Below are 19,750 nucleotides of genomic sequence, written 5' to 3' on the forward strand. Positions count from 1 at the left end.
CCTGTAAGGATCTCTGAAGGATGATCTCTGCCACAGCTGAAAAGGTTCCATGGGCTGATCTGTTGTGAGCCTCCTTCACCATTTTGCAATTGAGCAGAAATGAGCATTTTGGGGATGCATCAGCCAGTCCCTCCTTCTTCCCTGCTTTGCAGTTAGCAGGTCAAGAGTCTTCTGGATCTCAAGGAGAGCTGAGTTCATCCTGTTGCCTCCTTCATGCATCCCATGGCACAAAATCAAAGTCTCCATTGTGCCTCTCCCTGGTCAGGGACTTTGGTTACAGGAAATTACTGAAGAAAGGGCTGCATATAAATAGCCTGGCACAGGCTGATCGCATCCTTCTGGGGAGAGGTGAAACTTGAGGCTTGGCAGCAGCTAAACAAACCCCATCCATGGGAGACAAGAGTGGCTTTATGATAGCCTGAAGCTGGAGTGAGCGGAGAGGTTTTGCAATTCCATTGCACTGGTTTTCATTGCAATGAAAACCCCATTGGCTCTGGGAAAGCGCTGCTGTGTAATTCAGTATGAGAGCAGCGTCTGAACTACTGGGGAAGTGCCCTGCCTGAGTGCAGGACATTAGTCCAAGCAAACCTGTCTGTCTCCCAGCCAGTCCCAGTAGGAGGCAGTCCATGCTCCAACCCAATCAACAATAATGTGTCATCAACTGAAAACTCAAATGACTTTTTATTTACTTATTTATTACTCCTTCAAAGTATTCACTGAAAACCCAAACCAAAATCTTTTTTTGCAACTAAAAGCTGAAGTTTTACTCCAAAAATTACAGGATGTTAAAGCTTCAAAAAGTGTTCCTCTCTTGCCTGCTTGCTTTTAATACAACCACTTGGAAAAGCTTCTGCAAGAAGACATTTCCTGCAAAACTTTCCATTTGGGCACGGAGAATGGCCTTCTGTCTTTTTAATCCAGCAAAAGGGTACGATCCAGTTCAGGACCTGCAGAGCAGTGTGGTCTTCACTGGGGTTTCAGGAATCTGCTCTTCTGTCCCTTTGCCCTTGCATGTTGTGATGTGCTTGCTGGGAGCATGGAGGAACCCTGAAGAAAACAGGTGAGGTTTCTCCTGATTTCCTGGGAAAGCTCCTCCCCTAGCAGGATTTCTTTAAGTGAGAACATCTCGCAGGCATATTGAGTTAGGGAATGAGATGTTTTCAAGGGCCTCTGGCAAAGGCAGAGGTGATAGGTGAAGTGATCTGTTTCTGGCGCCTTTTCACCCATCACATGAAACACAGGTAAGTAAAAACTGGGGAATTTGGCACAACTCTGGCTCAAACAATTGTTCTGTCCCTTACTGGGACAAGCATAACTTGAAGAAGCAAAGCATGGGAGAGGGCATAGATTTGTCAAAGCTGCCTCTGCCCCCCATAAGATATTTAACATCTCCCTTTCTCAAAGAGCAGCAGTCTGCCTCAGTATTTTATTCACAAATACCAAACTAGAGGTGAAATAACTCCCGCAGGTTATAGATGGAGTGCTAGTTCCTGTTCACCATCCATCATAACTCTGCTTCCCATCACCTCACCCTTTCCAAACATTTCACCAGTCAAGCTGGTAATTTTAGACCTTGCAAGAATGTTCAAGGGTGATATTTTATTTTTTTTTTCCTGTTCCTTAAATGTTTGTTGTTCTTGGTTTTTGGGGGAGGGGGTTGTGGGTTTGGGTTTGTTTTTGTGTTGTGTTTTTTGGTTTTTTGGGGGGGGGGGGGGCGGGGGGTGGTGGTGTTTGTTTGTTTGTTTGTTTTAATTAGTTAAGGAGAATAACACCCTTAGATCATGGCCAAGGGAGGATGGTAGCCTGAACTGTGTTCACCCACACTGGTGTTGGAAAGTTAAAGTTTGACTCTGAAGCGGTCTCCTTGGAGAGCAGGGCCTCTGAGCTGGCTGGTCAGATTAGCTTTTGGGTTTTGTGATATTACTGAGGGTCAAAATCCGACTATGTATGTCAGATACAAATCTCTGCATTCTGTTTCAGCTGTCCACTTATGAGCCTTTTAAATGAAGAAAGATGGTGCTATGCTGTGTCTGGTTGTAGGATGTGCAGAGGACATGGGTCTTCTTAGGTGTTAATGGTGGAAAACAAGACTGTGGTTTTGGGGTGAGACCAAAACCCCACAGGACATCACTGGTGCTACAATGTCATTGTGCTGTGTCTTGCAAATGCTTGCTAGAAATTCGCTGTTAATGGCAAGAGGTTCATTAACACCAGAGTTAATTAAAAACGGGACAAAGCCTTAATAGGTGGCTTGGCCTATCCCCCTGTTTATTTTGGTCATGATTCTATGAGGTAATGACATGTCGGGTGTGTGCCTGCTGGTGCAATGCGTGCACAACCCATGGGGCTGGCCTCTGTGTCCCTCCCCCTGGCTGCCCTGGAGCTGTGATTCGGACTCATTGTGCAGTGCTCAGCCTCTGCAGGGCTCTCATTTTTTCTTCTGACTTTGTTTCCAAAGGAACCTTCCAGGCAGTTAGATAATGCAGGTGATCATGGCCACGGGCTGCACTAACCAGAGAGGGAAGCCTTTGTCACCCAAGGAACTTGTGAATGCTTCATCCCTGGCTGTGTTCAAGGCCAGGCTGAATGGAGCCTTTAGTGTGAGGTCTCCCTGCCCATGGCGGGGGGTGGGCTACAACTGGATGATCTTAAGGTCTTTTCCAACCCTATTCTATGATTCCATGGCCTCAGAGCATGCGGCGCTCGGTAAGCTAATGTGGCGGGGGCAAACAGTGCTGGATGATTAAAAAATCATGTAACTGAAGAGCAGAAAGCTATGGGCCTACAGATAGGCACAGCACAGGCTGCGCTTTTAGAAGCCTTCTGGCTGCCCAGGATGGCAAAGGGGTACGGAAATATACGTTAAGACAGTAGGTAATTAAACAAATGAACTTGACCCCAGACTCGCCTCAGGGCGGTCACAGAGAGTGAACCGACAACACGCGACTCGCCGCGCCACAGGGACATGCCGCGGGCGTGGTGAACCCCCCGGTCACGTGATGCACACTTCCCGGCACGGTATTGGCTGAGAGGGATCATGTGCAGCGGGATGGGGCGCGGCCTGGTGAGAGGTCGCGGTTGCCAGGGCGACAGGAGGCGGTGGCGCGGGGCTGTGGGGTAGGCCGTGCCGCGGCGGTGCTCGGCTCGCTCACGGGCTCCTAGGGTCGCATGCTCGCGGTCCTTGCGGGGTCCCCCGGCCCGGGTGGGGGTGCAGCCGGCCGCACCGCCTGTCTGCTGGGTGAGGAGCCGATGTGACGGCCCCGCGGCCTGGCGAGATCAACGATTCTGGTCGGTGAGGACCGGCCTTGGAGGTGCCTTACGGGCCGTGGGTGTCTCCCTCATGCGGTTGGTTTGGGGTGAGGTGGCTGATGGGCTGTGTGTGGCTGGGGTTGCTTTAACCGCTGTGCTATCTGATAACCCCTTCCTTCTTCACGATTTTTTAGGTTTATCAACAATGACCCACAGCAGTTAACACTTAACGATGAGTAACGGTCAAGTTTGTGAACCCGAGTTACTTGGACTAGTAAGGGAGGTTGGTTTTCTCTCTTTTTTTTCTTTTTGGTTGACATGAGCAAGGCAAAATTTCATAATGCTTGTGTTCAGAGCCAGGCATTGTAACTGTGGTCTAAATTCTGGAGTTATTTGTCTGGGCAAGTGTTTGCTACACCCTGAAATCATATTGACTCCTGTCATGCTCTGTAGATTTGAAGGGCTTAAAGTCCATTAAATGCCAGTAGTCAAACATAAAATCAGTCTAGAATTATCTGTTGTTCATTGCAAATTAGGCTTTCATTAAAGGAACAGTTGATTAGATCGACAGGCAGTTTTAGGGCTGAGGTCCAACTTGTGGTAATAGTAAGATCTTTAAAACATTGTTTAGCTACCACCTTGTTCCATATGTGTATAAAAATCACAGTGGCATATAAAAACCCTACAGCTGACAAAGCCCAGGCTGAAGTCCTGAGGCTGCTGATCTCTGTGGTTTAATGCCTAATCAGGATTTTCCAGCAAGTCACTCCTCATAGGCCATATGGGTAGAGGTAATCATAATGTATTCTAAAGTGTGGAATGGTCCTGTGAAAAAGAGAGAGACTGGCTTTCAGGAGCAAGTGCCTCGGGCTTCTGGATAAATTGGCTAAAATGGAACATTTATGATTTGGAACAAGAACACAAACTGTGATCTCTGCTGCTCCATTCCTTTAATTGATTGACACTGTGTTGGTAGACTAGTTTAGGGCCCTAAATGAACACCAAACCAACAAAACCGAGACCCCCTGCCTTGTATGATCCATCTATTGCAGTGTTCCACAGATGCCAGTGCTACAGAGGGGCAATCAGGAGTGGCATTCAGTGCCTAGTTTCGCTACGCTGTCTGTTGAAAGCCTGGACAGAGAGTCTACCAAATGGCAAAGTCATACACAACCTTAATCTGTTTTGTGAATCTCAAAAAACCAATCTAAGAAGAGGCTTAAGTACTTAATCATTACTATATTACTGTTTATGTTAACAGTAGAGTTACGGAGAAAGTAAATGATTCTTGTTCTCTGTAGCAAATTAAAATGAATAGATTTTCTACAGATTTGAATAGATCAAAATGAAGTATGATGTCTCGCCTCAGCAACCAATAACTAAGACTTCTGAGATGGGGGAAGAAGGGAAAAGTTCTGTGTGATATAATAACTGCATTGTAGGAGGAAGAGGTAGGGCGATTTATCTCTTTTTCAGAAGAATAATGCTTCATTAGATGGTTATTAATTTGGCTTGCGTAGCTTCAAATGAGTGACCTAGCTTAGAATTCAAGCTATCTGTCTACTGCTGTGGAGATTAGAGTTATGCTTGAGAATTCTGCCCTCCAAGAATGCTGTTTGCAAGGAAGTTACTCACTTGTTTCTTCGACCAAGGTATAGCATTAATGAATTTCAGTTCTCTTTCTTGTTTGGTTGAATGAAATTACTGGCTAAATGGAGGAGCATCGTTTTTTCAGAGAGGATGTGCTTGGTTGTCAGTACTGTTCTCCAGGATGCAGAAGGAAATTTAGTTCTGAGACAGTATTTCCCTACCATAAAGTCTTGGTTTGTTGCTGTGCAGTCTTTGGCATTTATTTACCCTCCTACAGAGAAACTTTAAAGGATTTGGCAATTCGTGGGTCACTCACTGGAGCATTAATAATCTAAAAACTTACTATTCCTATGTTTTTGTCTTGTAGTATTTGGATTTTGCTGAATTTGAAGAAACAGTGAAAGTATTTACAAATGAATGTCAAATAAAAGGGAAGACACTACCTAAACCAGCAGGTGTTTCCTCAAGAGATTCAAAAGCTTTGGCTGTTCAGGTAATGCATATTTTACACTACTTTCAGTAATACTAAAAGCAGTTAAAGGCTACTAATCATTGTGTGAGATTACAGTGTCTCTTAGCTGTCTGAAGAGATTCTTGATTCCTTGAAGAAGTCTGCTAGCAGTCATCTTCCAGTGCAGAAACCTTCAACTTGGACTTTTTGATTGGTTGGTTGGTTGATTGGTTTTGGCTGTTTATTTTCAGGACTCCAGTCCTTTTGAACCCGAGACAGTAGTTTTGATTCTGACTATTTTAGGTTTTTAGCTTGCCATACTTTAGTAAGACTGATTTTTGCACATTGTAGGCATTTTTTTTTCCTCTGAGGGTTCAGATGGCACTTAAATTCTTCATTCACTGTTGGAAAAAATGTAGTGCTTCTGTGTCTGTTTTTTTTCACTAAATGCTTTTCGCCTTTGCAGAAAGATCTGCTTACAGCATTTGAAAATGGTGAGCAGAAAGTTTTCTTCCAGCTCTGGGAGGAGCATATTTCATCTTCAGTCCTGGACGATGAACCGGATGCTCAGAAGCTGGAGTTTTATCTTCACATACACTTTGCCACCTACCTCTTGAAACACAATATTGGAAAGCCTGTAAGTATAGTTCACAATTCAAACTTTAAATGCCTTTTGCTTGGTTTACTTCATTTATTTGTCCTCAATGTGGGTGAGGATGGGATATTTACTAAGAAGAATTCCCAGTCTTTGGGCCACAGCCTGCATTTTAGTTGAACCAGACCCCTTTTATTGTGAAGTGTAGAGATGGAAGTTGGAGGTGTCTTTCTCCTGGAGCTCCTAAAGTATTTTAAAGTTGGAAAGCACCAGCATGTTGATGATTAAAACACTTACTTTTCTTCCAGTTTGGACTGAAGCTGTCTGTTGAAATACAAACATTTCTGGTAAAATGAGAAAGCTGAATCTTGACCAGCTCAAGATATCATATTGAAAATTAATTCCAAGCTGTCATAAAAAAAAATCTCTGTTACATGGGACATTTATGATGAAGAGAAATTTAAGTAGCCTGGAGTCAGCCAGGGCTTAATAGCTCCTGCCTTACACCTGTCAGCTGCTACAGGAGTATTTGGATGCCTTCAGTTTGTTTTCCAGCCTCTAAGAAGCTTTTGTTCTGTGTGTCAGCTCCCCTTCCTGGTGCTGTGAGTGGGTTTTGTGATTCTGCGCTTATCATTGAAATGAAGCATGTCTAAAGTAGGTGTTTCCTCTCTGCCCTGAGTATGGAAATGCACTCTGCTTTAGAAATCTAGCCTGAAGAGGGAGGAATAATTTACATGCAAAAAGCAGCTGTCCCTCACTTTTATTGCACCTGGGGGACAGAGACAACATTGGTTTAAATTTTCTTTATTGAGTGGCAAAAGCGAGATATAATGCTCCCTAGTGAAATAAATCTTGCTTTCTAGAGAACAGATATTGTGGCATTTCAAATGTAATGTGTTTAGGTCTCTGTTTGTATTTGCCAGCATTACAGTGTGTTCAGAGTAGTAGTTTTCTAAATAAATGTGCTACTTTATTTCCTAGGACAAAGCTGAACTTGAGGAAAGGATTTCTCATTTTAAGGGATACCTGGAAACAAAAGGAGCTGCACTGAGCCAGACTACAGAGTTTCTTCCCTTCTATGCTTTGCCTTTTGTTCCAAACCCCATGGTACATCCTTCATTTAAAGAGCTTTTCCAGGTAAGTATCTGTTTTGCAAAGATGGTATTTATAATGGTTTTTCTTATGGGGTAATAGATATTGAATGATGTTTAATTTGGTAATCATTTTTATTGTTTCCTTTAAAAGAAACCATGCAATCATAAAAAAAAATAAATATTTGATGGAGGAAGGGTTGTGAGAGTACTGTCAATAACAAAGTACCATCTTAAATATGTATTTTCCATTTGTTCTAAATGGTACGCTAGTTTTGTGTCTGTAAATAAGAATTGCTGCCTCTCCTTTCTTTCCACACAAGCCTGAAATACACATGCTTCTGAGAATCACTATTTAGTAGTTCAGGTCCCCCTAACTTGTTTTGAGGTTGTTGTACAGCCCCACTATCTGTATGTAAATATAGCTGGGTTTAAAACATGACATCTAAGCATGAGGAGACTGAAGCAGTTTCATTTGATGTGGAAAAGAGGAAGTCAAGTTTATAGGTAATCCTTCTGTAACAAAAAAAAAAAAGACACAGTGTTGCCTGCGCCTCCACCCCCCCCCCCGCCCCCAGAAAAAAGAAGTGCTGGAAGAGCATAGCTGTGCTTAGTGGTTTGGTGACTCTTAACCACAGGCATTTTTCCTGGTTATTTTTTTTTTTGTTAAATATGTTTCAGCCTTTGCTTTGACTGTTTCAGAGTTGAGTTCTTAGGGTTGCATGTGCCAGGTGAGAAGAGAGTGTAAAAGTTAGTGTGTTTGAACTTGAACATATTTGCAGCTGCACTTTCAATGTGATGATGACCTACAGTTGTTCTATTGATGAAAGTGTAACAAAACACCCTTACATTGACTGCTTCCTGGGCACCATGCAGGTAGATGATTAGGAGATGACAGTTTGATGTTCCAAAGCATTGGTATACCTTCCCCTCAGGTACAGCCACCATTTTCACTGTGGTGAAAAACTGTGCCTTAACTTCTTGGTTATGCTGGGAACAGCTGGTTATGTGGTTGGACTGGATCAAGGACCTGATCTGCTTTATTGCCTGTGAATGTGTATATACAGCTCCCATGTACACATACAGAGGTACAAAAATTTGTTTGTAAAATACGTACAGTATTTTTGCAGGGTTATATATGCTTGAAATGCTTCACCATCCTACCTCATGGACATTTGTGCTGGCTTTTATAAGCAGCTGCAGGCAGTTATTGTGGTAGGAGGAGATATCTTCAGCCTGCGTTGCTGCCACGCGTTTTTTGATATTGCATCAAAGCTTAAGTGATATTTGCCTTACGGCTGAATTTGGATGTACCAACTGATGAGGAGCTCCAGTTTAACACCAAAAAGAGGCATATACAGCAATATTCCTTTGGGACTAGCTATAAATACTGCTTGACCTCAGAGTTGGGATGTGACTACTCTTTTTTTAATTAGCAGCTTTTTTTTTGCCTTTTTTTTTTTTTCCTCTTTTTCCCCTGAATGCCTTATCTGAGATAAGATCCTCAGGTTTATTCATAGTAACCCAGTGTCCAAGCTCTTAGTCCAGTCACTCATTTTCTTGTGGGAATTGTACAGCTTATTCCATGTTAGTGTTGAAATACAGATTGTTTTATGTTTGAGAAAGAACATCAGTGAGTCACTAGTCTGCTAAGCAGTGTTCTTAGCATTTTTTTTTTTAGTCAGGCGTCTGATGCTTTATATAGCTGAGTTCCTGTCTGTTTGTGTAATACGTCTTGAAAAATAATATACACTCCTCTCTGTAGGAGTCATGTTTCCTCTGGTAATATACAGCATGCTGCTATGCACCACTGTCTGGATACTGAATTGGTAAATGCAGCAAGTAAACTCTGTATGCTCTCCAGCATAGTGAAATAAGGGCAGATCTGAGCTGTGAGAACAGCTTGCAGCGTATATGTATACAGCAGTAAATTTAGGAAGCTCCTGCTATTTGTTGGAAGATACTGCTTTTTCATTTGCTGGCTTGCTTTTCGTCAAGCAGAAAGGAGCTTAACTGAAGGTTTGAAATAGAACAAATGAGTATTCAGTGAATTCTTAGCTGTAGTTTGGCCTTCTTCCTTAACTGTTATTTTCTTGTGCTTATGAGATATTATGTCAGGCAGAAGACAGTATTCCAGTTAATGGCTGATATGTTGGTCTGTTTTTTTGTGTATGAATTGTTTCTCTCCAAATCCTGATTTTAGAACTGTTGTACCCTAATCACTGATGTCATATCATGACTCTTGCAGTAGTTATTGACAAAATTTACATTTCCCAGATGTTGTTAGGAGTGAAAGATGTCTAGCGATTACTTTTAGAAAGCTGAGCGGTGGGAAATTATTCATTTCATACTCTATTTCATAAATATAAAATTCACTTTAATATTTTTATCTTTTTTTTTTCAAGATCCTTATTTTTTTAAGTACTTCTAATTTAGGGGCAGTTGTTGCATGTCATATGAGGCACTCATATTATATGGTACTTTAACACTTTAAATAAAGCTACTTTGCGTTTCTAGAACACTCATTTAGGGGTAATACTGAACTCTCTTCTATCTTCTGTACACTGTTATGGGTATCTAGCAAACATTCACTTCAATAACAGTGAAGGGAAAAACATTTCAGTACGATGCTGGCTGCCTTGTTTAGTAGTAGTGGAAGGTGGCTATGATCAGAACAGTACTTTCAGCAGAGTGTATGTATTTGGTGGAAAACTGTCATCATTTATTTTTCTTTTCAAGGATTCTTGGACATCGGATTTAAGGACGAGACTGGAAAAGTTCCTGTCTCTGATCCTCAAAGACACTCCTCGGCTACTCACTTTATTTGTATCCTTTCGAGAAAACACTTTGAAGATAATTAGAATTACTGCAAAGAGGCAGTATAATTTACTGGGAGAGTGTGCTGCTGAGATTTACAGCAGAACTGCAGTAACGTTGCAGTTCAGTGTTTTTAGGATAGGAAACTTTGTTTATAATCTTTTGAAAAAGTTATGTAAAGACAATGGATAGACGCATATGGACTTGCGTATTTATTGTATGACTATTCTTTGCTTCCATGAAGAAAGTACAGGATACCTGAAGACACTGACCTGAACTGACTTCTGTCTCGGCATTAACTAACTAAAAGCTTTTAGTCTTTTCTAGCTGAAAGTTTTCCAGGGCTTTTAAGGGTTCCAGAAATTGTTTTACTAAATGGCTTGTGATCCAGACTTATTTTTCTAACAATATTGTTTAAGCTGTGTTGTCAGGCCTAATTTGCAAACTCAGTAGCTATATGACAAATTTTCTTCCCTGTTTTTCATCAGTACAGTTACACACAGGGTAGAAAAAACCTGGAGTCTTTGTTTCTGGGTTTTTTGGGGTGTTTTGTTTTGTTTTTTAACAGAAGTTAAAAGTCCTTTTCTTGCTATATCTTACTTTATTTTGAAGCAGCATGTTGCCATGGTGGTACTGAATGATGAGCTGGGAATATATTCCTTCTGTTCCATTCTTGCCTGTTTGCCAGGGTGCGGAACAGTGATCAAAACGATGTTTTCACTTCCATCTTAAGGATGTTTGTGTGGGAGTCTGGCATAAAGCAGCTAAAGAAAATTTCCTCTCTGCTTATTTCTCTTTATGGAGTAATTGACCGGATCCTTATTGAGCCCTGAATATTTCTTAGGTATAAAAAGTCACTTACCCTTAAACAGTTGCATATTTGTATGTTGATACATAAAATCAGTAGCTTGACTTTTTGGTGTTAATACATTTAGACTGGAGTTACTGTATCTTCTACTTCAGGGCTGGATTTAGTATCTTTAAAGGTCTCAAGTCTCTGTGCAATGTTGTACATTGTATACAAGATTTTTATGTATTTATTATTGATTCATTTATTGCTTTCCTGTAAATTATTAGGCATTGGCTGTTGCCTGGGACTGTGGGAATATTTGACTTGGCTGGGTTTGCCAGTTGGTTGAATTTCTCATTCTGTGTCTCTGGAACAAACATGTACTGAAAGAATGCACATTTTCCTGAACTGCTCCTGCTCAAACAACAGAAGGAGAATGGACAGTGCAGCAAAGGTAAATGCTGAGCTGTGGTAAGATTACTGGGGGCTATGGTAGTAGTATTAGAAAGTACACCTGCAATTACAGGGAAACTAATGATGCATGGCAAAAAGTCCTCTGAAATCCAGACCCCTGTCTTGGTAATAGTCATTGCTAGACTGGTTGAGGTCAGTAGGGTTGAACATAGAAATGCTATAAATGGGAAAGGGCTTAGTCACAGGATTTGTATTTTAAGTCTGTTCTGTCCCAAAATATGGTAAAAACAGATGGAGAACTCTGTAGAAAGTGCATACTAGCTCTCCATTTTTAGTTATGATGGAAGTAAGTTTTCTCAGATTTCTTTCCCATACTTGCTTATGCCTACCTGCATCTGCCAGATTTCAAATCTCATTCAGTTATTTGCATCACTGTCTGATTTTCAACAGGCTTGATTTTTGTTCTTATTCATTCATCCTGTTTAAACTCCTAAAATAGCACATACTGATATCTCCTGAATAAGAAAGTGTTTAAGTACGGCTCTGGTGTGTTGCATTTTTAGGTAAGCTGTTCATACACACCTAAGTGTGGTAGTGACTTGGGGATCTTTAAAAAAAAAAGGATTTTGGCACTGAATTCTGTTAGATTCTGATGGCATTTGAAATATATGCCTTTTAAAAATCACTTCAATAAATAGAACACCTCCCATATGAAGATAGGCTGAGAAAGTTGGGGCTGTTCAGCCTGGAGAAGAGAAAGCTGCGTGGAGACCTCATAGCAGCCTTCCAGTATCTGAAGGGGGGCTATAGGGATGCTGGGGATGCACTGCTCGTTAGGGACTGTAGTGACAGGACAAGGGGTAACGGGATAAAACTTAAACAGGGGAAGTTTAGATTGGATATAAGGAAGAAGTTCTTTCCTGTTAGGGTGGTGAGGCACTGGAATGGGTTGCCCAGGAAGGTTGTGAATGCTCCATCCCTGGCAGTGTTCAAGGCCAGGTTGGACAGAGCCTTGGGTAACATGGTTTAGTGTGAGGTGTCCCTGCCCATGGCAGGGGGGTTGGAACTAGTTGATCTTAAGGTCCTTTCCAATCCTAACTGTTCTATGTTCTATAACTAAGGTTCCCAACTATCTTGCATTTATTTTTTCACCTGACTCTGTGTTCACTTTATTAGTAGGGATTTGTATGAGTCCAGCTGGTTTCTTCAGATGACTTCTCCTCTTGAGTTATTTTAATCTGTAATTTTAAACTGAGGATTTACAACTTGTAGATAGAATTAAGGAGAAAGGCTTATCTCCCAGGGCGAGTTCCAGGTATTTTCTTTGTTACTTGTCTTGCATTAGACTTTCATTGAATAGTAGAAAGATATTTGTGGATGGATGTTTATTTTTCAGAAGTTACTTTTTTCTTGTGGCAATAATTCAATACTCTGCTTAAAAAGAAATGACTACATGATTGCACCTGAATTATTTAAAGTCTAATTGCTTCTTATTTGCGTAGGTTCTGTGCCTTGTACAAGTACAGGGAACGTCGTGGTATTGAATCCATGCAGGTCAGCTTTAATTTGTAGATCTGTTATGTGCCTTGAAGATTGAGTTGGTTTGGATTTTTCATAAACATTACTTGAGTGCTGTCTCATATGAAAGTTTTGGATCTGAGATGTTGTTTTTGCAGTATGCTCCTCAGATCACATGGGATCCACAGTACATACTTGCTGTTGGAGAATGTTTATCAGTGAAGGAGAAAAGCAGAGAAAATTATTAGGCAACACTTGAACAAAGAGATGTGTGGCAGAGAGTCCTGGAAGCAGCCTTTTGTGCATAGTTGCCAGTCATTAGTTTGACATACTGAAGCACTTGAAGTTTAGGTGGGGTGGTGCATATGCTCTTGAGAGTGTCCTGCAGAGTTCAGTGTGTTTACCTTGCCTGATTAAGCTGCTACAGTCTGGCTTTTTACACATTTAAAAAATTTTTAAAAAGTAAAAAAAATTAATACCTGTATGCATTTCAAAGCTACCTGTGTGGCAGTTGTGCTTAACTTGCAGCTCTCCCATGTGTTTTCAGTTTGGCAGAATGGTTGGCATCTTGCACAGAGAGCTTCAGACCTTCTGTGTGTCCTCAGGCTAACAGGAGTGGAGGGAATGAAGTATTTGGAGCTGGTTTCAGCTACTGTCTCCTTCACTGCCTCATATAAGTCTGTGGATGAGTTCACAGCTATTCTTCCATCATGTCCTCATAGCAGCCTTCCAGTATCTGAAGCAGGCCTATAAGGGTGCTGGGGAAGGACTCTTCATTAGGAGCTGTAGTGATAGGACAAGGGATAACAGGTTAAAACTTAAACAGGGAAGTTTAGATTGGATATCAGGAAGAAGTTCTTTACTGTAAGGGTGGTGAGGCACTGGAATGGGTTGCCCAGGGAAGCTGTGAATGCTCCATCCCTGATGGTGTTCAAGATCAGGTTAGACGGAGCCTTGGGTACCATGGTTTAGTGTGAGGTGTCCGTGCCCATGGCAGGGGGGTTGGAACTAGATGATCTTAAGGTCCTTTCCAACACTGACTATTCTATGATTCTATGTCAGGGAAGGGGAGAGTAGGGAAGTGTGTCAGGCTGCTGCACAAGAGAAGGTAAAGTGTGACCTGTCTGTCTATCAAGAGTTGCTATAGTCTGAATTACTATTAATGTGGAAAGATGTCAGTTTAAAATATAGATAGTAATTTTTATGGAAATGAGGTTAGCAGTAAGGAGACAAGGCAATTGCTGCCTTTTTTAAGAGCAAGGTTTCATTGTTACCTAAAGAGTTCTGATGTCTGCCAGCAGCTCTTGGGACCTGCATCATCTCTGCTGAGAGCTCTGCTGTATTGTATGCAGGAAGTCAAGCTGGCTGGCTGAAGTGCTTCTAGCAAAGTGTGTGGGTGGACTGAGACTAGAGAGACAGGGAGAGCAAGCACAAGTTCAGGAAATGTGTTTGAGGTGTAGGTAGGTTGTCATAGAGGATAACAACTGTTCTCTGTCTTAAGGAGAAACGCTTAGTGTGGAATTATGCATGTGTGCATATGTGTAACTCCTTGGCTGTTCGCAGGAACTGGAGTCAAAACATTAAAAAGACTTGATAATTACATACATGAAAGAGCAAGCAAGAGTATTGGTAGAAACATGCAGTAGCTCAGATGATGCCTACTTCCAGCATCTTCATTTGGCAGAGTCGCAAGCTTTACTGTATGCTGCATCCTCCTAACCCAGGAGATTAGTCCTCTGTCCTTTATTTTCCCCTCTTTTCCTCCACATATGAATAATGGTCTGGCAGATATTGGGTCCAGAGGTTCCCCCCACCCCTTCCTAAACTTATCATATGCAGAAAGCATACAGGAGTTGTGTCTGGGAGAGGGAAAGAGAGAAGTGAAATGTGTTGTGTTACTCTCTGATTCCTGTTACAGGTGCAGTTTGATCACTTCTGCAAGGTGACATAAATGTGAACTGCTTCTGAAAGGCAGTTTCCTTTTCACCAATCCTGACTAAGATAGCAATGACTTTAAACAAGCAACTAAAGACTAATTTTTGTCTGGGCTCGCAGCTCCCTGATCTATCTGCCAAATGGTGTTATTGGTTGTGGGCATGTGGCTGGAATGCAAGGGGGGAAATGAGGTAGCACAAGACCAACACTTCCAACAGCTCTCTCTGGGTCAGCTACATGTGAATGATGAAAGCTTCCTGCTCTCTTAGTAAGAGACTTTAATGAAATACTTTTCCTTTTTTAGTAAAATTACTTATGTGTGAGAAGATAGTGAAAAAAAAACAAACCCCAAACAACCCAATATGTCAAGGCTCTGTGTTTCCTCTCTTTGACTCCCCTTTATCAGTAAAGACCAGTGTTTGTAATTGATAATCCCTAAATTTAACATGAAAGGGGTAATTTGGACCCTGTTTTTTGATTGCCAAAATGAGCTTTCATGAACTGCATGAAGTTCTGTTCATGTAGTTTTTGCTGCTGACTGTATGTTGAAAGGTGGATTTTCATCACTGGGAACTTTGCCCACTAGGCTGTGAAAAGCAAGCAAATTATGAGTAGGTTTATATTTTGTGGCTTGGTGCTTCCAACCATCTCCTGAGTAAAGTCATGCTCTAGGTACATACACTGAAAATTTCTGAATCAAATGTGTTTTATCACAGTTAAATAAAAATGTATTCCAATTGCTCATCTAGGCAAAGGTATAAAGCATTGAAGAGCGGCTAGTTTTGTGCAATGGTTGCTCTCAGAATCTTTTAGTTTAGAAAAATACTCTTGTTTTGAGCTGTATCATTAAAGCTGTGGCAGCAGTTTAGCAGTGATGGTTGTGGAATAAAAATAAAATTCAAGTTGAATGATTATTGTCAAAGGAGAATAATTTGGGTTGTCATTGGAAGTTATCTTAGCTCTCTTGATTTGTAAGTTGATGAATATTGATTTCAGTTGAGATGGTTTTAACAGCTTAAAGAATTATAAGAAGTTTGGTGTTCTAAGCAAGATTGCTTAATACTACTGGGAGCTGTTCAAGTGTTCTTTGGGGTTTCCTTTCCAAGTGCATTTTGCTGGATTTGAACAGGATCTGTGGCTTGTCACAGCTTCTGTTGTTATTTCATGTTGGTTTGCACTCCCTCCTAGAAAGCATAAGAAAAATATTATTAGGGTGGCTTAATTTGCAGTTGGATCTCAAGTATCAGTCACAAATCCTGCAGGTGCAAAATGCTGTGATTCATGAATAGTTTTCAGAAGGTGGCCATTCTTAGAGGGGAGAAAGCTGTGAGAGTAAAATAACTGTCTGGGTGTTTGTCATTTTTTTCCCTTAACTCATAGATTTTTGAAAAAACATGGATTAGAAATAAGAAGATGCACCTTCTTTGTATTTCATGCTTTAGAACTGTCAATTTATAGCTAAAGCTTATAGCTAAAGTCTGTTAATGCCCGTTTTCTCTAAAAATCCAATTAAAAAGATGATTTTGCTGAATATTCTGAAAGTAAAAATAAGATGTTCCAACATCTACTGCTTTTAACATAAATGGGATAAAAGCCTATTTTGGACACCCTAAAATCCATATGATATGACAAGTTTTTAAAGCAGTTTCCAACATCTGAAATCATAGAACTATCTGATGACTTTGATCTTGTTTATTTGTAATGAAAGCTTTATGAACAGGTATGTTTGAATAGTATGTTTCTGACAGTTTTGCGTCTCTTATCTCCATGTGTTTATTGCTTTTTTTGAAGTGTTTTGTTGGAAGTTGTTTGGCAGATATTTGTGTATTAGTAGTACATCACTGCCTGCAATATAACTTAATCACCATTGTAAAAGAGAACTTGTGAAGGCTCTACCAGATAAGCCATGGTGTTAATACAGGACTTCCCCTCCCCATTTTTCCCTCTGAAGATTACCACCCCCTGTGCCAGTCACCTTGGTTCAGAAGAGGTTCTTGCCTCTATTCAGAGAGCAAGGGAGCAAATGTCAAGGCACTGTTTCTGAATAAGTAGAGTTCTGAATAAGCTCTCCAGAGCTTATTGCAGCTGTAAGGTATATGCTGGGATTTTTTTAAACACAGAGGATAATGGTATGGTGAAACTTTGTGCTGCTTAGCATTCTCCAAATGAAGATCCAAAAGATTTCCACTGATACCGGTTATGTTTCCCAATGCTTCTGTGTTACAGGAACATATGATCTTCATCTTTATGGAAAGAGACAGTGAATCAGGTATTGAAAGAGGGTAATGGTTTCCTTAAAGATTATGAGCAAAGTCTGTTCAAAGCCAGGAACAGGAAATAGTTTTTCTAGTTTCTAATTCTGTATCTTAGCTCCTTCCTTTATTTTTCTTCCCTTTGGGTCTGTTTGGACCTAAACTGTTTTGGTCATATTGGGCTGTTTGGAATGCTCTACTATAACCCCAACATTTTTTAAAATCGGTGAAAAATAATCCTACTTCTCTCTGAAACTTTGTCATCAAGCTGCTTCCTGACCATTGCTTAATAGAAAGTCCTATGGTAAATATTGAGTCTGTTTGCAGATGGGTGTGATGCTGTTTTTGCAACACTAGAGTGATACTGGCTTCTCAGCAAACTAATTTAAAACATAATGTTCGAGCAAATTACATAGACATCAGCAGTAACAATAGAAATATTGTGCCTCCCTTCATAGTTATCCAGTCATGAAGATGTGCACTGCAATACACAGCTCCAGATTCTGTGCCTGCCTTCCATGTGGAATGCTAATTTGACTAGGTCTGAGGTTGTTTTCCTTAAAAGATAGCAGACTTAGTATTTACTTTAAAATAAGTGAAGCACTACATAATCTAAATATCAGTGGTCTCTTTCTATAAAATAACTGGAGAAAACACCCAGCCTTATTGCGTAATCTGTCAAGAACTGGCATGAACCTCTGGGTACTGTCATTCTCCCATTTTGTTGCTTTATCTTTGAAGTGTTGCTCAGTGTAATACTGGTTTTTACCCACTGGTACTTAAATTAATGTAGCAGACAGTGCATGAGTCTCATCTGAAGATAGCAAGCCTAAGCTGCATTTTGTCATATATTCTTCTGATTTGATGCCTACTGTCTTGTTTTGTCTCCAATAGCATGGAACCTTTTTGTATTAACAGACATGTAAAATGGTATTCTCTTCACAAATGTATTCAGTGGTGTTTACTGTTTAATAGTTGTATTACTGCTATAACTGTGAAGCAGTTGTTTCTTTGGGCAGTTAAGGCAAAATAGATACTTGTAGCTGTTATGACAAACTGAAATCACACTAGTAGTATGGAATAATCTTTGCAGTGTAATTCCACACCTTGGATAAAAATAATTCCATAGCAGCAGTTGAAGTTGTCCCTTTAGAACAGTAAAAATGCTTGTGGGATTTTTGTCCTTGTGGTTGAAAAGGTGATGTTCTTTTTTTATTATTCTCTTGACAGAAAGGTTGCAGCATCTTCAACAACAGTTAGTGGAATCTGAGGGCAGAGCCATGACCTACCTGAAACAATTTAACAAAATGCAGGTGGACTACCGTAACCTTATTGGAGTCACTGCAGAGCTGGTGGATTCCTTAGAGGCCACAGTCAATGGCAAGATGGTAAGAAATGATTCAGATGTGTACTTGCTTCTTCATCCCACAGAAAATGGCGAAAAAATGCCACTAAAATTTGAATTGAGCTTTGTAGTTAAGAGCATTTCTTAAGTACTATGTCTTTTTGCTAATGAAACACAGCACTTTGGATGAGAGACGTCTTCTGTTGCCTCTGTGTACTGGGATAAAATTAGTGCAGTATATGGATTGAATTGTTCTGGCTGGGAAATCTTCAAGAAATTATCACCGTCTCACAAGACAGATCTCTTCTGAGAGTCCCCTTTTTCAGCTTTGGCATCAGCAGTGATTAGAGGGCATTTCTGTGACTACTGCTTGCAATCCAGCCTGTCAGAGGTTGTTGTATATTTAAAACTGCTGCCAGGTCTGTTTTAAGTTACAGTATGGTGGAAACAATTGTGTCATCAAAAACGCTGGTGAGGAAAAGCTTTGCTCTCTGTTCTACTGAGCTCAACTTGTTCATTTAGTTGGTAAAGGGAGCTGGGGTAGGAGTAGTGAATGAGTTGCGCAATGTGGGAAATGGGCCACACATGTGACTGTGGAAGGTACACCTTTCTTATGAGTATTTTTTATACAAAGATGATTTTATGCTTCATCTTTTGTGCCATCTTCTCTTCAAACATGCAAGAAGTACTATAACTTCTGTATAACCTGAGAATTAGTCTTGTGGCAGATGTTTGTGGCCTCTAGATCCTTTTAAAGGAGCTGTGAATTATTAACAGGGAGAATGAGCTAGGAATTCCTATGCTGCATGCTGAAGAGTCAGTATGTACCTTCCTCCAGTCATCAGCGTGAAAGTCTTGTATTTCATTAAAAGAATTTGCCTGTAGGTGTGAGCTTTGCTTTAGAGCAGATTAGGAAAGGTATATGCTCACATGAGCTCTGGTAACAATGAGAAGTATGTAGTAATTAATTTGCTGCCTTGTATTTCACACTTCAGTGCTCTCCAAGGTGATATACCCTTATGTTCTGGAGGAGCCAGGCATGTTTATCTTTTGTTGTGAATGCCTGTTTCGTTTCGTTTGTTAGCCTTGTGCTGGGCAGTCATTTGATCCTTCCCAAGTGTGTCCAGCAGAGGGTACTCTTTCGTTGGGAATCTTGGTTTCTGTCATTTCTGACTCCAGAGTGGAGTTGAGTACTGACTAAAATAATGTTGAAGTTACAGCATTCTGAATTTGAAGGGTTTTATTATATCGCCATAGGACTGGAGCACCTCCCTTATGAAGACAGGCTGAGGAAGTTGGGGCTGTTCAGCCTGGAGAAGAGAAGGCTGCGTGGAGATCTCATAGCAGCCTTCCAGTATCTGAAGGGGGCCTATAGGGATGCCTGGGGATGGACTGTAGTGACAGGACAAGGGGTAACGGGTTAAAACTTAAACGGGAGAAGTTTAGACTGGATATAAGGAAGAAGTTCTTTACTGTGAGGGTGGTGAGGCAGTGGAATAGGTTGCCCAGGGAGGTTGTGAATGCTCCATCCCTGGCAGTGTTCAAGACCAGGTTGGACGAGGCCTTGGGTGATATGATTTAGAGTAAGGAGTCCCTGCCCATGGCAGGGGGGTTGGAACTAGATGATCTTAAGGTCCTTTCCAACCCTAACTATTCTATGATTCTATGATTCTGTAAGTGTCCCATTCGTTCAATAGTCTAGG

At 40.9% G+C, this 19,750-nt stretch overlaps 1 protein-coding gene across 11 annotated transcripts in view; it reads left to right on the forward strand.

Annotated features, from left to right (window-relative positions):
• Nucleotides 1-3,262: 3,262 nt before the first annotated feature.
• The window catches only part of ARMC9 (armadillo repeat containing 9), a 69,076-nt gene continuing 52,588 nt past the window's right edge, over nt 3,263-19,750 (forward strand). For 7 of the 11 annotated variants that reach the window (XM_057427174.1, XM_057427176.1, XM_057427177.1 and 4 more), the window contains exons 1-8: nt 3,269-3,288; nt 3,444-3,532; nt 5,207-5,332; nt 5,757-5,927; nt 6,867-7,022; nt 9,716-9,802; nt 11,013-11,037; nt 17,933-18,090. In XM_057427174.1, the coding sequence (XP_057283157.1) occupies nt 3,482-3,532; nt 5,207-5,332; nt 5,757-5,927; nt 6,867-7,022; nt 9,716-9,802; nt 11,013-11,037; nt 17,933-18,090 (774 nt within the window). In that variant the 5' untranslated portion in view covers nt 3,269-3,288; nt 3,444-3,481. Of the gene's footprint in view, nt 3,289-3,443; nt 3,533-5,206; nt 5,333-5,548; nt 5,616-5,756; nt 5,928-6,866; nt 7,023-9,715; nt 9,803-11,012; nt 11,038-17,932; nt 18,091-19,750 lie in introns of those variants that run through there. The other 4 variants (XM_057427178.1, XM_057427183.1, XM_057427184.1 and 1 more) reach the window with 3 other exon arrangements.

This window comes from Pezoporus wallicus, unplaced genomic scaffold (assembly GCF_028554395.1).
Source record: "Pezoporus wallicus isolate ANWC-B61680 ecotype Strahan unplaced genomic scaffold, APGP_CSIRO_Pwel_v1 scaffold_7107, whole genome shotgun sequence".
NCBI classification, from domain to species: domain Eukaryota; kingdom Metazoa; phylum Chordata; class Aves; order Psittaciformes; family Psittacidae; genus Pezoporus; species Pezoporus wallicus.